Source organism: Oncorhynchus keta, chromosome 25, assembly GCF_023373465.1.
Source record: "Oncorhynchus keta strain PuntledgeMale-10-30-2019 chromosome 25, Oket_V2, whole genome shotgun sequence".
NCBI classification, from domain to species: Eukaryota; Metazoa; Chordata; class Actinopteri; order Salmoniformes; family Salmonidae; genus Oncorhynchus; species Oncorhynchus keta.
The window spans coordinates 14,836,366-14,862,252 of record NC_068445.1 but is presented as its reverse complement, the minus strand read 5'-3'; the positions used below and the strand labels follow the sequence as shown (position 1 = coordinate 14,862,252).

At 42.0% G+C, this 25,887-nt stretch overlaps 1 protein-coding gene across 2 annotated transcripts in view; it reads left to right on the top strand.

Moving 5' to 3' along the window:
- The window catches only part of glt1d1 (glycosyltransferase 1 domain containing 1), a 40,579-nt gene that overhangs the window by 11,710 nt on the left and 2,982 nt on the right, over positions 1-25,887 (top strand). For both annotated transcript variants that reach the window (XM_052478750.1, XM_052478751.1), the window contains exons 3-10: positions 810-915; positions 4,486-4,537; positions 6,542-6,578; positions 7,659-7,715; positions 14,905-15,003; positions 15,178-15,227; positions 24,252-24,295; positions 25,445-25,565. In XM_052478750.1, coding sequence (XP_052334710.1) covers positions 810-915; positions 4,486-4,537; positions 6,542-6,578; positions 7,659-7,715; positions 14,905-15,003; positions 15,178-15,227; positions 24,252-24,295; positions 25,445-25,565 — 566 coding nt within the window. The remainder of the gene's footprint in view (positions 1-809; positions 916-4,485; positions 4,538-6,541; positions 6,579-7,658; positions 7,716-14,904; positions 15,004-15,177; positions 15,228-24,251; positions 24,296-25,444; positions 25,566-25,887) is intronic.

Sequence of the window (25,887 nt, the reverse complement as noted above, 5' to 3'; positions counted from 1 at the left end):
CATGGCTACAGATGTGAGTGCTACGGGTCGGTAGTCTATGTGGATGCTTCTCAGCAGCAGGGTCTGGGAGACTGGTAAGGTTAGGGGAACAATGAATTAAGCCAAATACAGGCACATCCTTGATGAGAACCTACTTCTGAGTGCAAACAACCTTAGACTGGGTGAAAATGTATGTTCCAACAGGACATTGACCCCAAGCATACAGCCAAAGCAATGCTGGAATGGCTTCGGAACAAGAATGGGAAAGTCCTTGAGTGGCCAAGTCAAAGCCTGGACTTGAATTCCATTGAAAATATTTGGAAAGATCGCTGTTCACCGCCGCTCCCCATCTAACTTATCAGAGCTTGAGAAAATCTGCAAGGACAAATGGGAGAAAATTCAAAATCCAGACATGCAAGGCTGATACAGACATAGTCAATTTGGCTCAAAGCTCTAATCGCCGCCAAAGTTGCTTCTACAAAGTATAGACTCGGGTTTGAATGTAAATTAGATATTTATGTATTTCATTTGAAATACATTTGCAAAAATGTAAACAAAAACAAAAATATCTGTCATTATGGGGTATTGTGTGTGTTGAATGTTGAATTCTGTCTTTAACTACAAAATGTGGAATATGTCCGTGATGAATTCCTTCTGAAGCCACTGTATATTTGCATCTTATCACCTTTTCTTATTCCCTTTTTGATTCATCCTTTCTTTGAGGTGAATTGTACTGATAATGTCATTGATAGTAGCTTAACTAGCTAATAATAAAAGGATAAAGGTGTTCCAACTTGATCAACATCCCCCTTTTCTGCTCTTTATACCAGATACTCAAGTGCCCTTTGGAGTCGTCTTCGGAGGAACAGACATTAATGAAGATGTGAAAGTGGAGCAGAAGCGTGCAGTTATGGAGCAGGTGTTGCTGAAAGCCAGGTGAAGTCAAGCCTCTCAGACTCTAGATTTGGAAACCATTAATGTCCAGTTGAACCACAGACTCCAATCAAATCAAATGTATTTATAAAGCCCTTCTTACATCAGCTGATGTCACAAAGTGCTGTACTGAAACCCAGCCTAAAACCCCAAACGGCAAGCAATGCAGGTGTAGAAGCACAGTGGCGAGGAAAAACTCCCTAGAAAGGCCAGAACCTAGGAAGAAACCTAGGGAGGAACCAGGCTATGAGGGGTGGCCAGTCTTCTTCTGGCTGTGCCGGGTGGAGATTATAACAGAACATGGCCAAGATGTTCAAATGTTCATAGAGGATCAGCAGGGTCAAATAATAATAATCACAGTGGTTGTCAAGGGTGCAACAGGTCAGCACCTCAGGGGTAAATGTCAGTTTGCTTTTCATTGCCGATCATTCAGAGTATCTCTACCGCTCCTGCTGTCTCTAGAGAGTTGAAAACAGTAGGTCTGGTAGGTCTGGGACAGGTAGCACGTCTGGTGAACAGGTCAGGGTTCCATAGCCGCAGTTGAAACTGGAGCAGTAGTACGGCCAGGTGACTGGGGACAGCAAGGAGTCATGAGGCCACGTAGTCCTGAGGCATTGTCCTAGGGCTCAGGTCCTCCTAGAAAAAAAGAGAAAGGTAGAATTAGAGAGAGCATACTTAAATTCATACTGGACACCAGATAAGACAGGAGAAATACTTCAGATATAACAGACGAACCCTAGCCCCCTGACACAAACTACTGAAGCATAAACACTGGAGGCTGAGACAGGGGTCAGGAGACACTGTGACACCATCTCACGATACCTCCGGACAGGGCCAAACAGGCAGGATATAAACCCACCCACTTTGCCAAAGCACAGCCCCCACACCACTAGAGGGATATCTTCAACCACCAACTTACCATCCTGAGACAAGACCGAGTATAGCCCACAAAGATCTCCGCCATGGCACAACCCAAGGGGGGCCGCCAACCCAGACAGGAAGACCACGTCAGTGACTCAACCCACTCAAGTGATGCACCCCTCCTAGGGACGGCATGGAAGAGCACCAGTAGGCCAGTGACTCAGCCCCTGTAATAGGGTTTAGAGGCAGAGAATCCTAGTGGAGAACCAGCCAGGCAGAGACAGCAAGGGCGGTTCGTTGCTCCAGTGCAATTCCGTTCACCTATACACTCCTGGGCCAGACTACACTCAATCATAGGACCTACTGAAGAGATGAGTCTTCAATAAAGACTTAAAGGTTGAGACCGAGTCTGCATCTCTCACATGGGTAGGCAGACCATTCCATAAAAATGGAGCTCTATAGGAGAAAGCCCTGCCTCCAGCTGTTTGGAAAGTAGACCTGTGTCTTGTGACCGTAGCGTACGTGTAGATATGTACGGCAGGACCAAATCGGAAAGGTAGGTAGGAGCAAGCCCATGTAATGCTTTGTAGGTTAGCAGTAAAACCTTGAAATCAGCCCTTGCCTTATCAGGAAGCCCGTGTAGAGAGACTAGCACTGGAGTAATATGATCAAATCTTTTGGTTCTAGTCAAGATTCTAGCAGCTGTCTTTAGCACTAACTGAAGTTTAATTTGTGCTTCATCCGGTGGCCGGAAAGTAGAGCATTGCAGTAGTCTAACCTAGAAGTGACAAAAGCGTGGATTAATTCTTCTGCATAACTTTTAGACAGAAAGTTTCTGATTTTTGCAATGTTACGTAGATGGAAAAAAGCTGTCCTTGAAAAAGTCTTGATATGTTTGTCAAAAGAGAGATCAGGGTCCAGAGTAACGTCCTTCATAGTTTTCTTTGAGACGACTGTACAACCATCAAGATTAATTGTCAGATTCAACAGAAGATCTCTTTGTTTCTTGGGACCTAGAACAAGCATCTCTGTTTTGTCCGAGTTTAAAAGTAGAACATGTGCAGCCATCCACTTCCTTATGTCTGAAACACAGGCTTCCAGGGAGGGCAATTTTGGGGTTTCACCAAGTTTCATCGAAATGTACAGCTGTGTGTCATCTGAATAGCAGTGAAACTTAACATTATGTTTCCGAATGACATCACCAAGATGTAAAATATATAGTGAAAACAATAGTGGTCCTAAAACAGAACCTTGAGGAACACTGAAATTTACAGTTGATTTGTCAGAGGACAAACCATCCACAGAGACAAACTGATATCTTTCCGATAGATAAGATCTAATCCAGGCCAGGACTTGACCATGCATACAGAATACATGCTAACAATTTTCAACTACTGTACTCTGGACAGTTCCCTTGCTTTTTTGCAATTTTAAATGTCTATCCCTGAACACATTACCAAAAAGCCCATGCAGTTGATCTGAAAAATATAACACCAATAAACTTGCTATTGAATGAATACGTTATAATTTACAGTATCACATTTTAAGACCACACACACACATGTAACAATTGTATAATTGCTGCCTTGACTGCACTATGTTTCTTTATTATCTCAGTAGTGGATAGTGCACCATAGAGGTTTGGCTGAAGTACAGTGAGAATGTGTGGGAAAATAAAGACAGGATTACTATGAGCTACCACTAGGAGAACTTCTAGGTCTGTATTACTGGCATGAAACAGTGAGGTTCAACTGTCTTACCAGTGAAGCTAACCCCAGCTGGGCTGGTTATGTGTTCTATCTTCGTGGGATCCTGCCCTGCCTCTAATGCTGCTGGCTAGTTGTGCATTGGCTCAGCATCTGAGCCTAGGCTATACGTCTTATTTCACAGAGAACTTTGTGTCTTTATTTTCAAGGGTGTTGTTTTGATTTTACAGCCCGTAAGACACCCATCTAGTATGAGTCTAAGGGATAATTGCTTCTGGGGAACACTGGTGTAATCTGGGTCACATGACTTCAAACGTCTCAGTCATGGCACCTCCTGCTGTTACCGCCTCTCCTCACAAACCTTGATCATGAAATTAATGTCACCCATAACTAGGCCTGTTGGCCCATTTCACAATCCTTACGAAATATAGCACATCACTGCCTTTTTGTTCAACATTTTCTTTGTATTCTTAGTAGGGCCCGACCGATATATTGTTTCACCGATGTTATCAGCCGATATTGGCCTTTTTAAAATCCTATTCCACGACATACATTAAATAGGGTGAGAAAAGGAAATGTCATGCTTCTCTGAACACTTGTGGGCATTCTCATATTGGACAATTGCTCCTTTGAAATGCTGTGTGGTAAATGTCACTTTTTCATGTCCCTGCTGTAAAACAGTATATCGGCAGATGTATCAGTTAGGTTTGTCTCCCCAAAGAATTTGAATTGTTATTAGACCCACCCAAAAGAACATATTGATTCACGCACAAATCCTTCCTCAAATCAGCAGCAGCAACTTCTCCACCCTTACCTACGCATCCTCAGTTAGAAGGTTTGTGTGGAGTTCCTGTCATATGCCTTTGATTTCTGCTCTGATATTTTCTCAGCTGTTATTGTTTGGAAAGGAGTGACAGATGCTAACCCTGAAAGACTATTGTGTTATCATACTGTCCATGACCATTAACTGAAGTAATGGGTTTTCTTTTTATCTTTTTTTTTACAGATTTGCTGTTGCATTTACCGACAAATTGAAAGCAGAGGCTGAAGTATTTCTGGTAGCTATGATTCATTCTTCAGTTTTAACTCTGCTTGTAGTAGTGCTCACATATGACCATTTTAAACCGAGCAAGCACACTTACTGTAAAGTGGGGGTTCAAAGATGCCTCATTCAAGTACATGGCCAGGTCGTGTTTTATGTCTACCATAGTGTTTAATTATAGTATGTCTCTCAGTTATATAGTAACTGGTTCAATTAAATGTTCATATGAATCTGTATTGAGAACATGTCGTAAAGGAAATTTATGCTAATATTGTGCCAAATGATATGTGTGATATGTGTAATGATGGCAGTCTAAAGGGGCAAGCCATCTCAGATGGATTTACAGCACATCAAGAGACAGCAGGCATCTGACAGCCACAGTAAATAAAACAGAATGGTTTTACTAACCAAAACACAATATCCTGGCCCGTCCCATAATAGTGTGGCAATATAACAATATCACCATGTTTTATTTCCAGATTAAGCGGAATGGCACGCTTTATCGCTGTCATCTATCAGTGACAGCATGCAATCAGGGCAGGCGCAGGGAGACTGTGCTACGCTTTTTATTGAGACAGAAAACACACATGGGGGATAGATCAAGTCTAACTGTGTGATAGCATCCAGTCAATTACCTTTCCATCAACTGTGAATTATTGGCTTGGGCTCACCCCTTTCACTTGGTGATGACTGTTTATGCTTATTTTGCGGTGCTAATGCACAGTGCCTTCAGAAAGTTTTCACACCCCTTGACTTTTTCCATATTTTGTGTTACAACCTGAATTTAACATTTATCAAATTGATATTTTGTGTCACTGACCTTTTAATACCCCATAATGTCAATATTTAGACATGTTTACTAATTAATAAAAAATGAAAAGCTTCAGTATCTTGATTCAATAAGTATTCAACCCCTTTGTTATGGCAAGCCTAAGTACAGGAGTAAACATTTGCTTAACAAGTCAGGGCACATGTTGGTAGATGGGTAAAAAAATAAAGCAGACATTGAATATCCCTTTGAGCATGGTGAAGTTATTCATTACACTTTGGATGGTGTATCAATACACCCAGTCACTACAAAGATAAACGCGTCCTGACTAACTCAGTTTCCGGAGAGGAAGAAAGCCGCTCAGGGATTTCACCATGAGACCAATGGTGACTTTAAAACAGTTACAGTTTGAAGACTGTGACAGGAGAAACCTGAGGATGGATCAATAACATTGTAGTTACTCCACAATGCTAACCTAAATGACATAGTGAAAAGAAGGAAGTCTGTACAGAATAAAGATATTCAAAATCACGCATCCTGTTTACAACAAGGCACTAAAGTAAACCTGCAAAACATGTGGCAAATAAATGAACTTTATGTCCTGAATACAGTGTTATGTTTGGGGCAAATTGAAAACAACAAAAACATCACTGAGTAGAAATTCACCTTTCAGCACAACACTGGAGTTGCTTACCAAGATAACATTCAGTGAATGTTCCTGAGTGGCCTAGTTACAGTTTTGACTTAAATCGGCTTGAAAATCTATGGCAAGAGTTAAATGGCTGCCCAGCAATGATCAACAACAATTTAGGACATTTGTTCCCAAATATTCCCACGCATAGAGCGGTATATGTGATCGTATCCCAATATAATCAAGGTTTTAAATTATTCTGTTTTTGTCAAATACTATATCTGTTTGTGATTATTGCGTTCAATTTTCAGTGAATAAATTATTAATAACTGCTGTATATTCCGGCCACCTGACCAGAACATACAGCACATAATTTGTACACTGCGAATTGACCGCAAAAAAATAAAATAAAGATAACGTACACTTTATGTTAACACATTATTGCTTACAGTTATCTGTGGTAGAAAAAATATTCTGTTATGAAACTGCCTGTCACCATACTTGTTAGTTCTCCTTAATGGGGTGTGTCTTACCATGCAAATAATTTTGTATGTTTAAATTGCTGCATTAAACTTTCAGGATTTTTTCCAATATCATATTCTCTGTTTTCATTCCCCCAGCTGTCCCAAAGCAGCAAAATCCACGTCCAGCCTCAAGGTAAGCTTTGTAGGATGAAATATTCACTGCCCGTAGTTGTGCTTCCCTGTGTGTCTGTGGCAGTATTTTCTGTTGCAATAAGCAGCTTTGGCAGTTCACCCACCACAACATGCTGCAGTAGAGTATTTTGAGTCGCTCTTGCCATTGGCTATCTGTCACACCACATGGGTCAGCACAAAGCAGCACAGAGAGGTGTACTGTAGGTCTCCAAGCCACATATCTGCTGAGCCAATAGTGCCCAGCCCCAGCAAAACAGACCAGACTGCTGCCAGTGTCCTCAGCAAAGCCTGGTTACAGAGAGATGTGCTAACCAACTGTATTACCCACTAAACATGTCGGTGACAAAAACCCCCTGGAGAAGTACAGTAATGATGCATGTGATAGATGTAACATGTCAGCATGTAGCATTCCCAGATGTATAATCTTATCTCATATGTCACACAGTAGTGGCTCATTGTCATCACCCAATGTGGAGTATGTGTGATAAGTTGCACGGAGATGCAGAGCACATTAGCGTGTTCATATGGAGGAGGCCAGCCTAATGATAGATATGACCTTTAAGAAAGTCAGGGTTGTCAGTAAATGATCATTAATCCTATGACCCCCGCACTTACCTCCCACAGATGACCTACTGTATGTACGTATTCGGTGCAGTGCAGTCAAAAAATATGATTTTTCAGTGTTTTATGTTTCTACACCATAAGGTTGGAATAATACTGTGAAATTGTGAAAATTATTATAATGCACTTTTAGTTTCTGAGCTATTTGAAATAACCGTGTGAGATTTCATCTTGTTTTGCTGGGTGGGGTTTTTGAACTGTCTGATCAAATCAAATTGTATTTGTCACATGCACCAAATAAAACCGGTGTAGACCTTACCGTGAAATGGTGTAAGAAAGTGAGTTTAGCCCTCTGTTTACATTCAAAATACTCACAGTAAGGTACTTAATTGTTACCCAGAAATGATTTGATATTGAGATAAAAATGGCTGCATCGGACCATTAATATGACTTAACTCTTTCTTGGGAAATACAATGACCGATCTCACAGACACACTGTTTATTTTCTTTTTTTCTGAAGGGATCAAGACTGAGGCGGCTCAGAGTTTCTGCTGGAGTGAATTTCTAAGGCGCTCAGGTACTTTTTTTCACAAAAGTTAACATGGAAAGAAATAAAGGAAATAAACCAGAGATTACAGGTTTTTAAGCAACAAACTGAAGAAGACCTGGAGGACATGCACATTAGCCCTTTTCTCTCTCTCGCTCTCACCCTCTTCCCTCTCTCCTCGCTTGCTTGATCTACTCCTCTGTCCCTATCCCAGCACCTCCATATTAAATGTATGTCATTACTCAAAGTAGCTTCCCCATACACAGCCCTGACTTGAAATGGAACATTGTAGGACGATTTCCATCCCAGGTACATCAGAGCTCAGGGCAGTTCAGGGATGCAACCCTATGATTAATAGCTCTCCCATACAGGGCCATTCCTAACCATGTTTCTACACTGGTGCCAGTAATACTGATTGCCAACATTCACTTCCCCATTCAGTATACATGAGATAAGAGTGACTGCCCAGCTGTTGTGTTTTCTATGTAATATAGCTTCTGTATGATTCTTTGTAGTTTACTACTTTCTATAATATAAAGACTGCCTGTGCTGTTTTTCTCTGCATGTCTGGGTGTGAGAAAGCATACAATAGCCTGGCTATCTGGATGTTGGACGGTGTATACTAGGTGTATCCTGTACATCCATCTAGTACAACTTCAACTACCTTGTAACATGGAAACCAGAATTAATTAACAGTTACAAATTGTAGGCTCCTTTTTAGTATTTTAGAAAAATAATTTAATAATTTTCATGCAGTCTTACGGTTAATAGATTCTTGTTGGATGCCTTTGTTTCCATGTTGTTTACCAGATTAGTTGTTATATTCCCTCTTTTGTACTTTGACACATACTGAGGCCCTATTTCTACTCCCAGAATAATAATTATTCAATCTTCATAACTTTAATTCTCGGCTCTTCTCAGACACAACAAAACGCGCTGGCAGAATCAACGCCTCCAGCATCAGAAAGAGATCAATCCTTTAGCCTTTCCTGTCAACACTTGTCCCCTCCATGTCTTCACACACACTCCGGCACAGTGGGGGACTCTTTCTCATCTGCCTGTTTTCCTTTTCAATATCACACTCTTTTTCTTTCCTTTTGTTTTGTCTCAAAGTAAATCAGAACATGTTTGTTCTGCCAAACAAGGCTTGTTGTGCCCTCCCATGCAATTACACCATGCCACACAGTGAGAATGGCAGATAACTAAAACTCTCCTCTTGTATGTAGGTTAGAGTAGGCCATTTTCAGCTCAAAATGTGTGTGTGGGGCTTTGAGGGTAGAATGTTAATCGAAGGGAGAGTCATGGCCCAGCGAGCGCACTCCAAGATACTTTTGTATATATAGTGTATGTGGACACCCCTTCAAATGAGTGGATTTGGCTATTTCAGCGACATCCGTTGCTGACCAGTATATAAAATCGAGCACACCGCCATGCGATCTCCATAGACAAACATTGGCAGAAGAATGGCCTTACTGAGGAGCTCTGACTTTCAACGTGGCACCGTCAAAGGATGCCACCTTTCCAGCAAGTCAGTTCGTGAAATGTCAGCCCTGCTAGAGCTTTCCCGGTCAACTGTAAGTGTTGTTGTTGTGAAATGGAAATGTCTAGGCACAACAATAGCTCAGCCACAAAGTGGTAGGCCACACAATCTCACAGAATGGGCCCTGTTCGTTGGAAGCTTCACGAAACGTTTTATTGACCGAGCAGCCGCACACAAGCCTAAGATCACCATGTGCAATGCCATGCCAAGTATCGGCTGGAGTGGTGTAAAGCTCATCACCGTTGAAAACTTGTTCTCTGGAGTGATTAATCACTTTTCTACATCTGGCAGTCGGACGGACTATCTGGATTTCGGGGATGCCAGGAGAACGCTACCTGCCCCAATGCATACTGCCAATTGTACATTTTGGTGGAGGAGGAATATTGGTCTGGAGCTGTTTTTATGGTTCGGGCTACGGAAATCTTAACGCTACAGCATACAATGACATTCTAGACCATTCTGTGCTTCCACCTTTGTGCCAACAGTTTGGGGAAGGCCCTTTCCTGTTCAGCATGACAATGCCCCCGTGCCCAAAGCATGGTCCATACAGAAATGGTTTATCGAGATAGGTGTGGAAGAACTTGACTGGTCTGCACAGAGCCCTGACCTCAACTCCATCGAACACCTTTGGGATGAATTGGAACACCGACTGTGAGCCAAGCCTAATCGCCCAACATCACTAATGCTCTTGTGGCTGAATGGAAGCAAGTCCCCACAGAAATGTTCCAACATCTCTTGGAAAGCATTTCCAGAGCCTGTTATAGCAGCAAAGGGGGGACCAACTCCATATTAATGCCCATGATTTTAGAATGAGATGTTCGCCAAGCATGACTTTTGGTCATGTAGTGTACCTCCTCAGTAGAACATGAGGCCCAGGCAACCCAGCTGCCTGATTGAAGTTGCTTCTCTCTCTGTATTACCCTTTGGTTGTGGTGAAACAGCCAAGGGCAGAGAGTGTAGTGTTAGGAAGATCCTGAGGCTGTAGCTCCATCAAAGGCAGAGTATCAGTAGAGTGTTGCCCCACTGCTGTGTGCGCTGTGGGGTTGAGGGTGTAGGCAGGTGCAGGGCAAATGACAGCAGGCTGGTGAGTGACACAGCCCTGGGGGATCACAGAGGGGGGGATGGGGGCCTGGTATAGGCAGGGGTCTTCTGAGGTAGGGCAGGTTTTACACTGTAGGGAAGGGGGTTTCTGAGTCTGTCCAGGGGGAATACGCTGGTACCAACCTCCTCTAGAGGCATAACTAAACTACACTGTCTCTTCTAGAAAGGCATGGGGTGTTAGTTAGTTAAGCTGAAAGGGGCCACAATTATAAACAATATTGTGTTTATTTTCTCTAGTGCTGCCAAAGTGTGTAGGAATAGTAGATTTCAATGCAGTCGTTAGGAATATTCTTGGTGGCAATGGCAGTCCCAAGTCTAACTCCCTATGGTTTTCCCTAAATTCCGTTTAAATTAAGTTAGAAAGCTGCAGTGTTTCAGAAGCTCTTATTTAGCCTCTGTGTTCAGTATGTTTTACACTGTGGCAGTCTCCAGACGTACTGACAGGAGCCACGGAACACACACACACAACAATGACAGGGAGCTATGCAATGTGCCCCTCAACATCAAAGGCAGAAGAACAAAAAAGTGTTTCTGCGATACAAGGGACAGGAGACAGGCAAAAAACAAATGCTGCTGGCAAAACAGACAATTTGTCCAATTCAGTTTCTCCCCTCAAGAAAGATGAATTGTTTCTAAGTCTCCAGAGGGTTTTATTTTCTCTATTTGTATTGGATTCTTTTGCCCACTTTGACAGGCCTGTGAACTATTTTTCCAGCACTCCTCCATTCTTCCTCTGTCTCCATTTAGATCTGAAGTCGTGATGAGGTTGTATCCTAAATGACACCCTTTGTCCGCCCCTGAATTGGTGTGAGGAAATTCAGTTTAAATTAAACATAATTGTATTATTTCTCTATTGCATCATAGACATGCGGACATTTCACAGGGCAGGTAAGGAAGTCACAAAAACAGGTTCCTTAGTTGGGGTGTTCCTCCAGGTCCCATAGGGCTGTTGGTAAAGAGAGGACGGAAGGGGAAATCAGGGAATGCTGAAGTATCAGGTTTCCATGTCTGCGCTGCAGAGTCTTATGCTGCATAGACTGTATGGGGTGGATGGGAGATTTTGCTGATCTCACAAAAGTAACCAATACCCCAAAGGGCTCCACATCTTTTTTACTGGTTTGTTTTATATTAATAGAAGCTGTGATACAGTAGGGCCCTGTTCCCGACCCCACCTGGTGCTGCTTATGTCTTTAATCATCCCTTTGTGAACAGTGCAGTGTTTTTGTATTTTATTTTGTATTGGTTTAGGCTGGGATTCAACAGTGCTTGCTTCCTCCCTACGCTCCAGCAGACCTGGGGTCAGTGGTCTGACTGTCACACACTCTGTGCGCTGTCATTTTAAGATGCCCTGTAATAGTATTAAAGGGCTGCCTTATCCTCCTGAGCTGGCCTTATCTGGCAGGAAGGGATTTCACTGTCTGTCACTGTAGCACAGTCACATGTTTACAGGCTCTGTGTGTGCAAGCAATTTTATTTGCTTGTGAGTGGGATTATATTTTCTTGTGAGTCCACGTCACGGGTGGGTATGTATAGTATGTGTAATTGAGGTAGAGATTTGTTCCCGAATTGATTGGTAGCTATTATTATCTAATATCCATATTATTATTATTATTATTATTATTATTTTCTAAATGACAAAATATAGACAAGTACATGATTTGAAGTCTTATTTACTGACCATGCCAATCAAACAATTAGACAATTAGACATAGGTAACAATAGTACACAACATTATCCTCCAGTGTGTAAAGGCTGTCAGTCTGATTTTTCACGGTGTGCTGACCATACCTGTTAGGTCAATGACAATTTCACAAGTGAGAGACTAATGTGGATTTACAGACGCTTAAGTTAGAATTGCTGGCCGGCCTAATGTGAGAAGGCTCTGGTTACTTTAATGCATCAGCTGCATGTTGGTCTAACATAGTCCTGGTTTGTTGACAACCTGTATTATTTCTTCCCTATGGTCAACCCTTTTTAGTTGCTGTAGTTGTCAGTTTACGAATGTATGTCATTTAATTGCTGGTTGGCCAGATTGCTAACACATCTCATAATTGTAGGCCTTTTTAAAGTAATTGTGTCACCCCTGTTTCATTCCAAAAGCTGTCTGTATATGTTATTGTTTACTTGAGCTCTTATATTAAGCAGCCATCATAGGATGAGTTTAAATCTGTGGTGCACAGCACATGAACCATCAGCTAAGGTAAGGGTCATTATTAAGCCTCCTATTCTTCTTAGAGGTTGGAAGGAGTTCAAGAATTCGAGAATACTTTGACACAGACATGGAATTCTGTGAATTTCTATGGGTTGTCTCCGGTAAAGGCACTCTCAGTTGTATCCTGAGTCCCTGCAACAATAGATAGTGGTATAATCTTTCCACATGCCTCCATATTCGTTCACACCTTGACAGAGCTGTAACCCCCTACTTACACCTTGACAGAGCTGTAACCCCCTACCTACACCTTGACAGAGCTGTAACCCCCTACTTACACCTTGACAGAGCTGTAACCCCCTACCCACACCTTGACAGACACAGCTGTAACCCCTACCTACACCTTGACAGAGCTGTAACTCCCTACTTACTTGACAGAGCTGTAACTGACACAGCTGTAACCCCCTACTTACACCTTGACAGAGCTGTAACCCCCTACTACACCTTGACAGAGCTGTAACCCCTACTTACACCTTGACAGAGCTGTAACCCCTACTTACACCTTGACAGAGCTGTAACTCCCTACTTTGACAGAGCTGTAACTCCCTACCTTGACAGAGCTGTAACTCCCTACCTACACCTTGACAGAGCTGTAACTCCTACTTACACCTTGACACAGCTGTAACTCCCTACTTACACCTTGACAGAGCTGTAACCCCCACCTACACCTTGACAGAGCTGTAACCCCCTACTTACACCTTGACAGAGCTGTAACTCCCTACTTACACCTTGACAGAGCTGTAACTCCCTACCTACACCTTGACAGAGCTGTAACTCCCTACTTACACCTTGACAGAGCTGTAACTCCCTACTTACACCTTGACAGAGCTGTAACCCCCTACCTACACCTTGACAGAGCTGTAACTCCCTACTTACACCTTGACAGAGCTGTAACTCCCTACTTACACCTTGACACAGCTGTAACCCCCTACTTACACCTTGACAGAGCTGTAACTCCCTACTTACACCTTGACAGAGCTGTAACTCCCTACTTACACCTTGACAGAGCTGTAACTCCCTACTTACACCTTGACAGAGCTGTAACACCTTGACAGAGCTGTAACCCCTACTTACACCTTGACAGAGCTGTAACTCCCTAACTCCCCTGTAACTCCCTACCTACACCTTGACAGAGCTGTAACTCCCTGACAGAGCTGTAACTCCCTACTTACACCTTGACAGAGCTGTAACTCCCTACAGAGCTACACCTTGACAGAGCTGTAACTCCCTACCACCTTGACAGAGCTGTAACTCCTACCACCTTGACAGAGCTGTAACTCCCTACTTACACCTTGACAGAGCTGTAACTCCCTACACCTTGACAGAGCTGTAACTCCCTACTTACAGAGCTGTAACTCCCTACTTACACCTTGACAGAGCTGTAACTCCTACTTACACCTTGACAGAGCTGTAACTCCCTACCTACACCTTGACAGAGCTGTAACTCCCTACTTACACCTTGACAGAGCTGTAACTCCCTACTTACACCTTGACAGAGCTGTAACCCCTACTTACACCTTGACACAGCTGTAACTCCCTACTTACACCTTGACAGAGCTACACCTTGACACAGCTGTGACAGAGCTGTAACTCCCTACTTACACCTTGGCTGTAACCCCTACCTACACCTTGACAGAGCTGTAACTAACTACACCTTGACAGAGCTGTCCTTCCACTATCCTGCAGATCATACTTACTGACACATCCTTCCACTATCCTGCAGATCATACTTACTGTAGCAGTATTTCCACCACTGCTGGTCCCTTTTATTACGTTGAGTGACAGGTGGTTGATGCTACTAGGAGTGTCATACTGTTGACAGTGAGTCACACTGCTGTGCCTAGTAGGCCAAAGTGTGTTATTAGGGGCAGGGTTAGCTGGGGAGATTGTGTTTTGATTTGCTTGGCAGGGCAGCTGTAGTTGTTGCTGGCAATGAGGTCCAGGCCCACTGCAGCCAGCCAGTTCCCCACTGATCTTGGGGGGGGGGAGAACATATTTAGTTTGTCTGTCCTTTCAATTAATGTTGCTTCTACAGTATAAAAGCACCGATGTGGTTCGTCTGATATTGAGTCAGTCAATTTCAATTTAGGAATGCACCCATGTGACTCCCAGCTGCTGTATTGCACATTTCTATGAAACTGATCTGTCTGTATGACATCTTCCCAATGCTCAATAAACCAACGCTTATGTTCTCCGTCAATGTTTCTGCTGTGATGTGAAAGATTTGTTTGAGCATTAGTCACTGCTGTATCTTCCTCATTCCCATTGGCTGATGAATGGCTGTCATTATCTGCTGTGGTAGTTTCGCTGTTCATTATAATGGGTTGTGATGCACTGCTCGAGCTACCTGCCTATCTGTCTGTTCCCAGGTGTGAGTGGGGAGGATGTGGAGGACCTGCATGTGTTCCTACTAGTCTGTGGCCTGAGGAGAGTGAAGGATCCTCTCTATCTGCTGGAGGCATTCTCAGGTACAGGGATTACATCCTCTGCCATCACTTTCACTGGACACAAGCCCTGCTACAATTACATGCTCTGATCTTGTATTTGAGCTAATTTTACATTCGTATTGCACAGAAGCACTTGGAAAGTAAATTAAATTCTGGTTGGCTGTCAGTCACTGTCTCTGGTTTGATGTCTTTCAGAGTGGCACACTGAGAATCCCCTGGTAGTGCTCATCATCATCGGACCTAAGGTGAGTGACCATAATAGGATCAGGGTGATTGTACAGCCTGAGATGTCAAGCCTTCTTTACCTCCTTTACTGTCTGCATTTGTCTGTTAAAGCAGATCAGTGCATGGCCAGCAACCTGCCTCTGGAGGTAGGTCAAAGGTTGCTCTAATTGGATGTAGCAGAGATAACAGCATTAGCTGGCATAAGCTGGAATAACGAGCAGCTCGCGAGCCGCAGCCTTAGGAGCCAGGGGGAGTTACAGTTTCAGTGCTGGGCTGGCCCCACCCGCCTGACTCTCTGCCTTCCTGTTCTCTCAGAGCAGCCAGCCCACTGTGCTGCTGCAGTGCAGACACTGGATGAGCCCCGGCACCAAGACATCTGCTGGGCTTGTCTGGGCCACCCAGGGGTTTCCACCCTGCCAGGTGTACGGTCACACTCCACTGGGCCCCGGTGTCATGGAGTGCAGCATGGGATCAGGCTACTGATGTCTCTCTCTCTGTCACATATTGTGTGTTAGCAGAGGGCAGTGGTTCGCTTGATTTCAAAACAATTATTCATTTCTATATTTTATTTACAATTATTATGACCAGCTTATGAAATAGCATTGATTTCAAAATGCACTTTCACTGTCGTGATTCTTTTGTTGCTATTTTTCCAAAGTCTCTGTGTTGCATTGACATGATAGTTGATAAAACCTGGTCAAAAAGAGTAGTGACAGAATGCCCGATGACATCACCATTACTGCATAGTAGCAGGAGATCTCACCTCTAGCACTAAAACACAAACGTTTTCCACTGATTTGATTGCAGTCTTCTTTCCGTGGATGAGTATTGATCTTCTGAGAAGGGCTGCCAATGGCCACCTTGTTGCTTTTACTCCTGCTCTCTTTTCCTGTGTGTTCTCCGCCATTGGCATTTTCCTATTGATTCTGTGTGGGCCTCCTCCCACAGACCGCTTTAATCACGCCATCAAATAATATCTTTTTTCTATTTTTTCGCCTACTCAAATGTTTTTTTAAAATTATTAACGGTCTCTCAAACAGCAGTATCATAAAAAGGTATGTTGTGTTTTTGAGTAGAATTGGCCAGGGGCACACTGTCTCGGCTGATGTTTTACATGTTCTTCCTGCTCTGGTTTGTGTTGTTTGATAAGAAGATTCAGTGAAAGCAGAGCCTTTTAGTGATTTTAATGTAGACGACATCAAAGGAAACAGTGGTGCCTGTGCTCAAATGTATTTGTGTTCGCTAAGATATGAAGGCAACAAAATATCCATCCTTCCTATGTTAAATGATGATGTATTGCTAATTATTAAATGCAAGATAATGTAGTTGTTTAAGGTCGATCGGGGAAGGTATGATGTTGTTAAATTGATTATATTACCAGTAATCCATTCATATATTGATCTCTGTATAAGTACTATATCAAGGACTAGCAATCACTGATGTCATACTTATATTGTCTCCCTGACCCTTTTTTTTATCTTTGTAAATCCTAGCTTTGTTTCTGGATGTTGAGTATTCTCAAGTAAGATTATTTGCATGTGAAACACAAATGCGCATTAAATATCACATTTAAATTCTGAAAAGCGATAAGCATGACAATAAAACCCCAAAAAATGAAACCGCAACTTGCGTGCAGCATCTTTGACCTAAATTGCTATGATGCTAGGACTTTGCGGTGGGCCAGCTAATGCACGCAAATCCCACAGCGCAATTAATCAGATTGGGCACCCACCCCACCCTGACCCCAATCTCTGAAAATACAGGATTTTCAGATAATGATTTGGGCATGTTAGAAATGATAAGCTGTGACATTGTTGTATCTCTTATGGTCATGATTAAGGTATGGCTGCCGTGTGTCATGGAGGGTAGAGGTACAGAGCCGTCAGAAAATGTTCACACCACTTGAGAATTATCCCACATTTTGTTGTGTCACAGCCTGAATTCAAAATGGATTAAATAGATGTTCTCTCTCACCCATCTACACACACACTATAATGACAAAGTGAAAACGTGTATTGAAATACATACATTTCTCATTTACATACAGTGCCTTCAGAAAGTGTTCACAACCCTTGACTTTTTCCAAATTTTGTTGTGTTAGGGATGGATCGAAATGTACAGAATGGTTACCTGGAGGAAAATGGGGGAGGGTCATGCTTTTTCAATTTCAGTCAAGGGGATGGTTTAGTATTTTTTTTTTTCTTTTTAAATCTAGTTCAGTGGAAGGTCATGTAATTTGTAATTGATGAAATGTCTATATTTCTCCCTTTTAGGCTATATATCGATGTGTGCCCGATGCCACCCCTCATCTCTGATGCTCTGCTGGGGGTGCAATATCAAGTGCACCTATAGGCTATTTACCGTGGCAAGCAAAAGTATGTGAACCCTTTGGAATTACCTGGATTTCTGCATAAATTGGTCATCAAATTTGATCCGTTCTTCATCTAAGTCACAACAATAAACAAACATAGTGTGGTTAAACTAATAACACACAAATGATTGTATTTTTCTTGTCTATATTGAATACATCATTTAAATATTCACAGTGTAGGTTGGGAAAAGTATGTGAACCCCTAGGCTACTTCTCCAAATGCTAATTGGAGTCAGGAGTCAGCTAATCTGGAGTCCAATCAATGAGACGAGATTGGAGATGTTGGTTTGAGCTGCCTTGCCCTATAAGAAAACAGTCACAAAATTTGAGTTTGCTATTCACAAGAAGCATTGCCTGATGTGAACCATGCCTTGAGCAAGAGATCTCAGAAGACCTAAGATTAAGAATTGTTGACTTTCCTAAAGCTGGAAAGGGTTACAAAAGTATCTCTAAAAGCCTTGGTGTTCATCAGGCCACGGTAAGACAACTTGTCTATAATTGGAGAAAGTTCAGCACTGTTGCTACTCTCCCTAGGAGTGGCTGTCCTGCAACAATGACTGCAAGAGCACAGCGCAGAATGCACAATGAGGTTAAGAAGAATCCTAGAGTATCAGCTAAAGACTTACAGAAATCTCTGGAACATGCTAACATCTCTGTTGACGAGTCTACGATACGTAAAACACTAAACAATAATGTTGTTCATGGGAGGACACCACGGAGGAAGCCACTGCTGCCCCCAAAAAACATTGCTGCACGTCTGAAGTTCACAAAAGAACACCTAGATGTTCCACAGCGCTTCTGGCAAAATATTCTGTGGACAGATTAAACTTAAGTTGAGTTGTTTGGAACAGCACACCAACATCAAAACCTCATCCCAAATGTAAACTATGGTGGAGGGAGCATCATGGTTTGGGGCTGCTTTGCTGCCTCAGGGCCTGGACAGCTTGCTATCATCAACGGAAAAATGAATTCCCAAGTTTATCAAGACATTTTGCAGAAGAATGTAAGGCTATCTGTCCTCCAATTGAAGCTCAACAGAAGTTGGGTGATGCAACAGGACAACGACCCAAAACACAGAAGTAAATCAACAACAGAATGGCTTCAACAGAAGAAATTACGCCTTCTGGAGTGGCCCAGTCAGTCAATTTTAAAATGTTGTTGCATGACCTCGAGAGCTGTCCACACCAGTGATCCTAAGAATATTGCTGAACTGAAACAGTTTTTGTAAAGAGGAATGGTCCAAAATCCCTGCTGACCGTTGTGCAGGTCTGATCCAAACTACAGAAAACATTTGGTTGAGGTTATTGCTGCCAAAGGAGGGTCAACGAGTTATTAAATCCAAGGGTTCACATACTTTTAACACCCTACACTGTGAATGTTTACACGGTGTGTTCAATAAAGACATGAAAACGTATAATTGTTTGTGTGTTATTAGTTTAAGCAGACTGTGTTTGTCTATTGTTATGACTTAGATGAAGATAAGATCAAATTGTATGACCAGTTTATGCAGAAAACAAGGTAATTCCAAAGGGTTCACATTTCTTGCCACTGTAGTGTGGTCTCAATCAATGCACTATAAAATATAGTCTACGAAGTGCATGCTCGGAGAAGCACACAGTAAAGTTATATTTCTAAGATAGCTGCTGGGATGGTGTAAATAAATCTAGGTTGCATTAAACACTGCAATGAATATTCGAATACTGAGCCCAACCTGCTCTGCTCTTGCTGATCAAAAACGTTTGTTGCCTAACCAATGCTGTGTAGGCCTACAGTGGCATTTTCAGAAGCAGAGTCAAAGGCTTCTTCCGAATTATGTTTTGATTAGGCTTAGTCCCAAAAATTCACTATCTTGCACGCAGACGAGCCTATAGCCTATGTTCTGTTCCGTTTGAGAAGGAGAGCGCAGATGAAAAGGAGGACCGGAGGTCAACTTGGATAGCTTGCTATTACTATAATTGATTTGTTTACAAACCATGTTTCTTGCCCATGGTGTGTATATATCAGAGTTTTTGACAATAAGCCAGATTCGAGTAACTTAAAATGTCATGCTGAAACTTGAAGCAGCAGCAATGCACCCACAATGCATCCTTTAAATAGCCTACCTCTGTGTCAGTGAATGTCTGTTAAGTTAAAACCAAGGCTCAAATTGAGGGAGTATGAGAGTGTATGCCATAGGTCTACCTTTTTATTGAAGAAAATTGCAAAAAGCACAGGTCTGCCCCTTGTAAGCTTAAGATTTGAAAGAAAATGAAATGGATTCAATTATATAGAGTGATCTACAGTGTACCAGCGCTTTGGTCAGCAATGCTAGAAACAAGCTGTAAAATACCCAGGAAAATGTGACTCCGATATCCTTGTTTTTCTTCCTTGACATTCAGAAGCTACAATCTTCTATAGCTGAGGATACTTTGCCTGGGAAGTAAATAAATTATATCAATTGAATAAGCTGTTCACTTTTGGAACAATATAATATGTTTAAACCCAGACAGCTTTTAGGGAAACACTTGGGTTAAGCAACAGAAGAAGAGTAGCCAGGGGGGTGTTCAGGGGAGGTTTAGGTCCAATATGTTTTGCTGGAAGGAGGGCCATCAATTGTCATTTCAGAAAGGTCTGATTTAAAAAATACATGTTTTTATTTGTTATTTAACTTGGCAAGTCAGTTAAGAACAAATTCTTATTTACAATGACTGCCTACTTCATGTAACCCTTATTGTAAATAATTTTACTTACAGCCTGAATATTTTAAATATTTAGTCACTGGCCTACACACAATACCACTTAATGTCAAAGTGGAATAATGTTTTCAGAAATGTTTACAAATTCGTTTTAAAAAATCAAGAGTCAATGAGTGTTCAACCCCTTTGTTATGGCAACCTCAAATAAATTCAGGAGTCAATACATTTTATAATCATGTACAGAATAAAAAACACTGAGTTTACATGTTTGTAACATTACATGTTACAAACACCTTTGGTAGTGAGTCTGTGAGTCTTTCTGGGTAAGTCTCCAAGAGCTTTGCACACCTAGATTGTACAATATTTGCCCATTTTATTCTTTAAATAATTATTCAAGCTCTGTCGAATTGGTTGTTAATCATTGCCATAGATTGTCAAGCATATTTAAGTCAACTGTAACTTGGCCACTTGGGAACAACTCCAGTGGAGATTTGGTCTTGTGTTTTGGGTTCTTGTCCTGCTGAAAGGTGAATTCATATCCCAGTGTCTGGTGGAAAGCAGACTGAACCAGGTTTTCCTCTAGGATTTTCCCTGTTCTTAGCTCCATTCTGTTTATTTTTACCCTGAAATTCCCCAGACCATATCAATTACAAGCATACCAATAACATGATGCAGCCGCAACTCTGCTTGAATATATGAAGAGTGGTACTCAGTAATGCCCTTAACATAACCTTTTCATATTCAGGACATTTTTTGCAGTATTACTTTATTGCCTTGTTGCAAACAGGATGCATGTTTTGGAATATTTTTATTCTGTATATGATTTCTTCTTTTCAGTCTGTCAGTTAAGTTAGTATTGTGGAGTAACTACAGTACAATGTTGTTGATCCATCTTCAGTTTTCTCCTATCACAGCTATTAAACTCAGTAACTGTTTTAAAATCACCATTGGCCTCATGGTGAAATCCCAGGGCAGTTTCCTTCCTCTCCAGCAACTAAGTTAGGAAGGTGACTATCTTTGTAGTGACTGTGTGTATTGATACACCATCTATAGTGTAATTAATAACTTCACCATGCTCAAAGGGATATTCATTGTCTGCTTTATTTGTTTTTACCCATCTCCCAGTAGGTACCCTTCTTTGTGAGTCATTGGAAAGGGGATACCTAGTCAGTTGTACAACTGAATGCCTTCAACTGAAATGTATATTCCACATTTAACCCAACCCCACTGAATCAGAGAGGTGGGGGGTGCTGCCTTAATCGACAGCCACGTCTTCGGGACCCTTGGGTTAACTGTCTTGCTCAGGTGCAGAAGGACAGATTTTTACCTTGTCAGCTTGGGGATTCGATCCAGTAACTGAGCCAAAACCTCCCTGGTTTTTGTAGTTGAATATGTTTTTGAAATGTATTGCTCGACTGAGTGACCTTACAGATAATTGTATGTGTGGGGTAAAGAGATGAGGTAGTCATTCAAAATCATGTTAAACACTACTATTGCACACAGAGTGACAAATGGGTTGAATACTTATTTCAGCTTTTCATTATTTATTAATTTGTAAAATTTCTACTTTGACATTATGGGGTATTGTGTGTTGGCCAATTCAGGCTGTAACACAACACAATCTGGAAAAAGTCAAGGCGTGTGAATACTTTCTGAAGGCATTGTATATTTCAATACATTCTTGAAATAGAATCGAATGCTCAAGCTCATTAAATATACTGAACAAAAATATAAACGCAACATGTAAAGGGTTGGTCTCATGTTTTATGAGCTGAAATAAAAGATCACAGAAATTGTCCATACGCACAAAAAGCTTATTTCTCTAAAATGTGCACCAATATCCTTACATCCCTGTTAGTGAGCATTTCTCCTTTGCCAAGATAATCCATCCACCTGAAAGTTGTGGCATATCAAGAAGCATGATCATTAAACAGGTGCACCTTGAGCTGGGGACAATAAAAGGCCACTCTAAAATGTGACGTTTTGTCACACAAAACAAAGCCACAGAGGGAGCGTGCAATTGACATGCTCACTGCAGGAATTTGGCAGTATGTCCAACCGGTCTCACAACCGCAGATCACGTGTAACCATGCCAGTACAGGACCTCTACATCCGGCTTCTTCACCTGCTGGATCAGCTGAGACCAGCCACCCGGACTCAGTAAAATCTTTTGTTGCATGTTGCGTTCATATTTTTGTTCAGTGTAGTTAAACAGCATAAAGTCTAATGTGCTTTGAGTGGAACAGACAGTTTTTACCAACAGATGTATATATTTTATATATGTATATATATTTGTGTATAAATTGATATTATATATGTATACAGTTGAAATCGGAAGGTTACATACACTTAGGTTGGAGTCATTAAAACACGTTTTTTAACCACTCCACAAATTTCCTGATAACGAACTATAGTTTTGGCAAATCGGTTAGGACATCTACTTTGTGCATGACACAAGTAATTTTTCCAATAGTTGTTTACAGACAGATTATTTCACTTATAATTTACTGTATCGCAATTTCAGTGGGTCAGAAGTTTACATACACTAAGTTTAAACAGCTTGGAAAATTCCAGAAAATTGTGTCATGGCTTTAGAAGCTTCTGATAGGCTAACTGACATAATTTGAGTAAATTGAAGGTGTATCTGTGGATGTATTTCAAGGCCTACCTCCAAACTCAGTGCCTTGTGGCTTGATATAATGGGAAAATCTAAATAAATCAGCCAAGACCTCAGAAAAAAAAATGTAGACCTCCACAAGTCTGGTTCATCCTTGGGAGCAATTTCCAAATGCCTGAAGGTACCACGTTAATCTGTACAAACAATAGTACGCAAGTATAAACACCATGGGTCCACGCAACCGTCATACCGCTCAGGAAGGAGACGCTTTCTATCTCCTAGAGATAAACGTACTTTAGTGCATTAAGTGCAAATCAATCCCAGAACAACAGCAAAGGACCTTGTGAAGATGCTGGAGGAAACAGCCACAAAAGTATATATCCACAGTAAAATGAGTCCTAAATCGACATAACCTGAAAGGCCGCTCAGCAAGGAAGAAGCCACTGCTCCAAAACCGCCATTAAAAAGCCAGACTACGGTTTGCAACTGCACATAGGGACAAAGATCGTACTTTTTGGAGAAATGTCCTCTTGTCTGATGAAACAAAAATAGAACTGTTTGGCCATAATGACCATCGTTATGTTTGGAGGAAAACGGGGGATGCTTGCAAGCCGAAGAACACCATCCCAACCGTGAAGCACGGGGGTGGCAGCATCATGTTATGGGGGTGGTTTTCTGCAGGAGGGACTGGTGCACTTCACAAAATAGATGGCAACATGAGGATGGAAAAACATTTGGATATATTGAAGCTACATCTCAAGACATCCATCAGGAAGTTAAAGCTTGGATGCAAATGGGTCTTCCAAATGGACAATGACCCAAAGCATACTTCCAAAGTTGTGGCAAAATGGCTTAAGGACAACAAAGTCAAGGTATTAGAGTGGCCATCACAACGCCCTGACCTCAACCTTATAAACAAATGTGTGGGCAGAACTGAAAAAGCGTGTGCGAGCAAGGTTGCCTACAAACCTGACTCAGTCACACCAACTCTGTCTGGAGGAATGGGACAAAATTCACCCAACTTATTGTGGGAAGCTTGTGGAAAGCTACCTGAAACGTTTGACCCAAGTTAAACAATTTAAAGGCAATGCTACCAAATACTAATTGAGTGTTTTGTAAACTTCTGACCCACTTGGAATGTGATGAAAGAAATAAAAACTGAAATAAATAATGTATTCTAGTATTATTCTGGCATTTCACATTCTTAAAATAAAGTTGTGATCCTAACTGATCTAAGACAGGGAATATTTACTTGGATTAAATGTCAGGAATTGTGAAAAACTGAGTTTAAATATATTTGGCAAAAGGTGTATGTAAACTTCTGACTTCAACTGTATGTGTGTGTATTTAAAGTAGTTGTTTTCACTGATTTTTCTCTTAGATTGATCCTGTGTTTACTGAAGAAGTAGAAGCAATCAGTAAAAGGTAAAACCTTTCAAACTTTTCTTTCATGGTTATCAGTTTAGTAGAACATTATCGCTGACTAAAGATCTGCCAAACTGATCTGGACCCTGCATTATCGCTGACTAAAGATCTACCAAACTGATCTGGACCCTGCGTTATCGCTGACTAAAGATCTGCCAAACTGATCTGGACCCTGCGTTATCGCTGACTAAAGATCTGCCAAACTGATCTGGACCCTGCGTTATCGCTGACTAAAGATCTGCCAAACTGATCTGGACCCTGCGTTATCGCTGACTAAAGATCTGCCAAACTGATCTGGACCCTGCGTTATCGCTGACTAAAGATCTGCCAAACTGATCTGGACCCTGCGTTATCTGCTGACTGGAAAGATCTGCCAAACTGATCTGGACCCTGCGTTATCGCTGACTAAAGATCTGCCAAACTGATCTGGACCCTGCGTTATCGCTGACTAAAGATCTGCCAAACTGATCTGGACCCTGCGTGACTAAAGATCTGCCAAACTGATCTGGACCCTGCGTTATCGCTGACTAAAGATCTGCCAAACTGATCTGGACCCTGCGTTATCGCTGACTAAAGATCTGCCAAACTGATCTGGACCCTGCGTTATCGCTGACTAAAGATCTGCCAAACTGATCTGGACCCTGCGTTATCGCTGACTAAAGATCTGCCAAACTGATCTGGACCCTGCGTTATTGCTAATGAAAGCTCTGTCAAACTGATCTGGACCCTGTCGCTCTTGTGAGAATTCAACAGACACCCAGCTTTATCCCATGTGGCCCAAGAGAGCATGTAAACCAACTGTGCTTATATCTTCAGTAGAGTTAGCAGAATGTAAATTAAAAATATGTAGTCTAGCGTGTTATCTTTCCACCCCCAGATAGAGGCATGGCTCAGATCTGAGAGATAATAACCAAAGGGATTCACCTCCTGGTCAATGTGTTTTCAGACAGTCAGGAAACAGCCCTGTCTCTCTCTGTTTAGGACTTCATGTACTTTCAGAGCATGTCATGTCAATCATACTGCATCGTGGCGCCAGCGGTCTGTGCATCATGTCCTGCACCTGTCACTCCTGCCCGTCATTCACAGCTGTGTGCGCCTTGTGGTGAGCCCTGTGTCACGCAGAGTTCTGCTACTGCTGTGTTTCTCAAGGTCAGCGGGGGTTTACCTGGCCCAGGAGAGAAGCCAAGAGGAGCTCCATGCTGCTATGAGGAGGTCAGCTGCCCTGGTGAACAGTTCAGTCTCCGAGGGGATGTCCGCTGCCATTTTAGAGGTGAGGGGTGAGGGATCACTAAATCTGGGCAAAGTCTGCAATCATCTTTTTATCATTACAGTCATCATTGTCATTATTTCCACTGGCATGCCCTGCCCACAAAATATATCACAATGTACATTTTTAATTCAGCTCAGAATATGGTATGTTGGCGTCACATGCAGCTCTTTCAAGGCACCAATATTCCACCCTGGGAACGTTTTTATTATTTGTACCAGATCAATTATGAGAATGACTAGCTTGTCATACTATCTTTCCAGAATTGGGTGTAATCCTGTTAATCTGTTTTAAACACTGTAGATTAAAACAATCCACAGAAGGC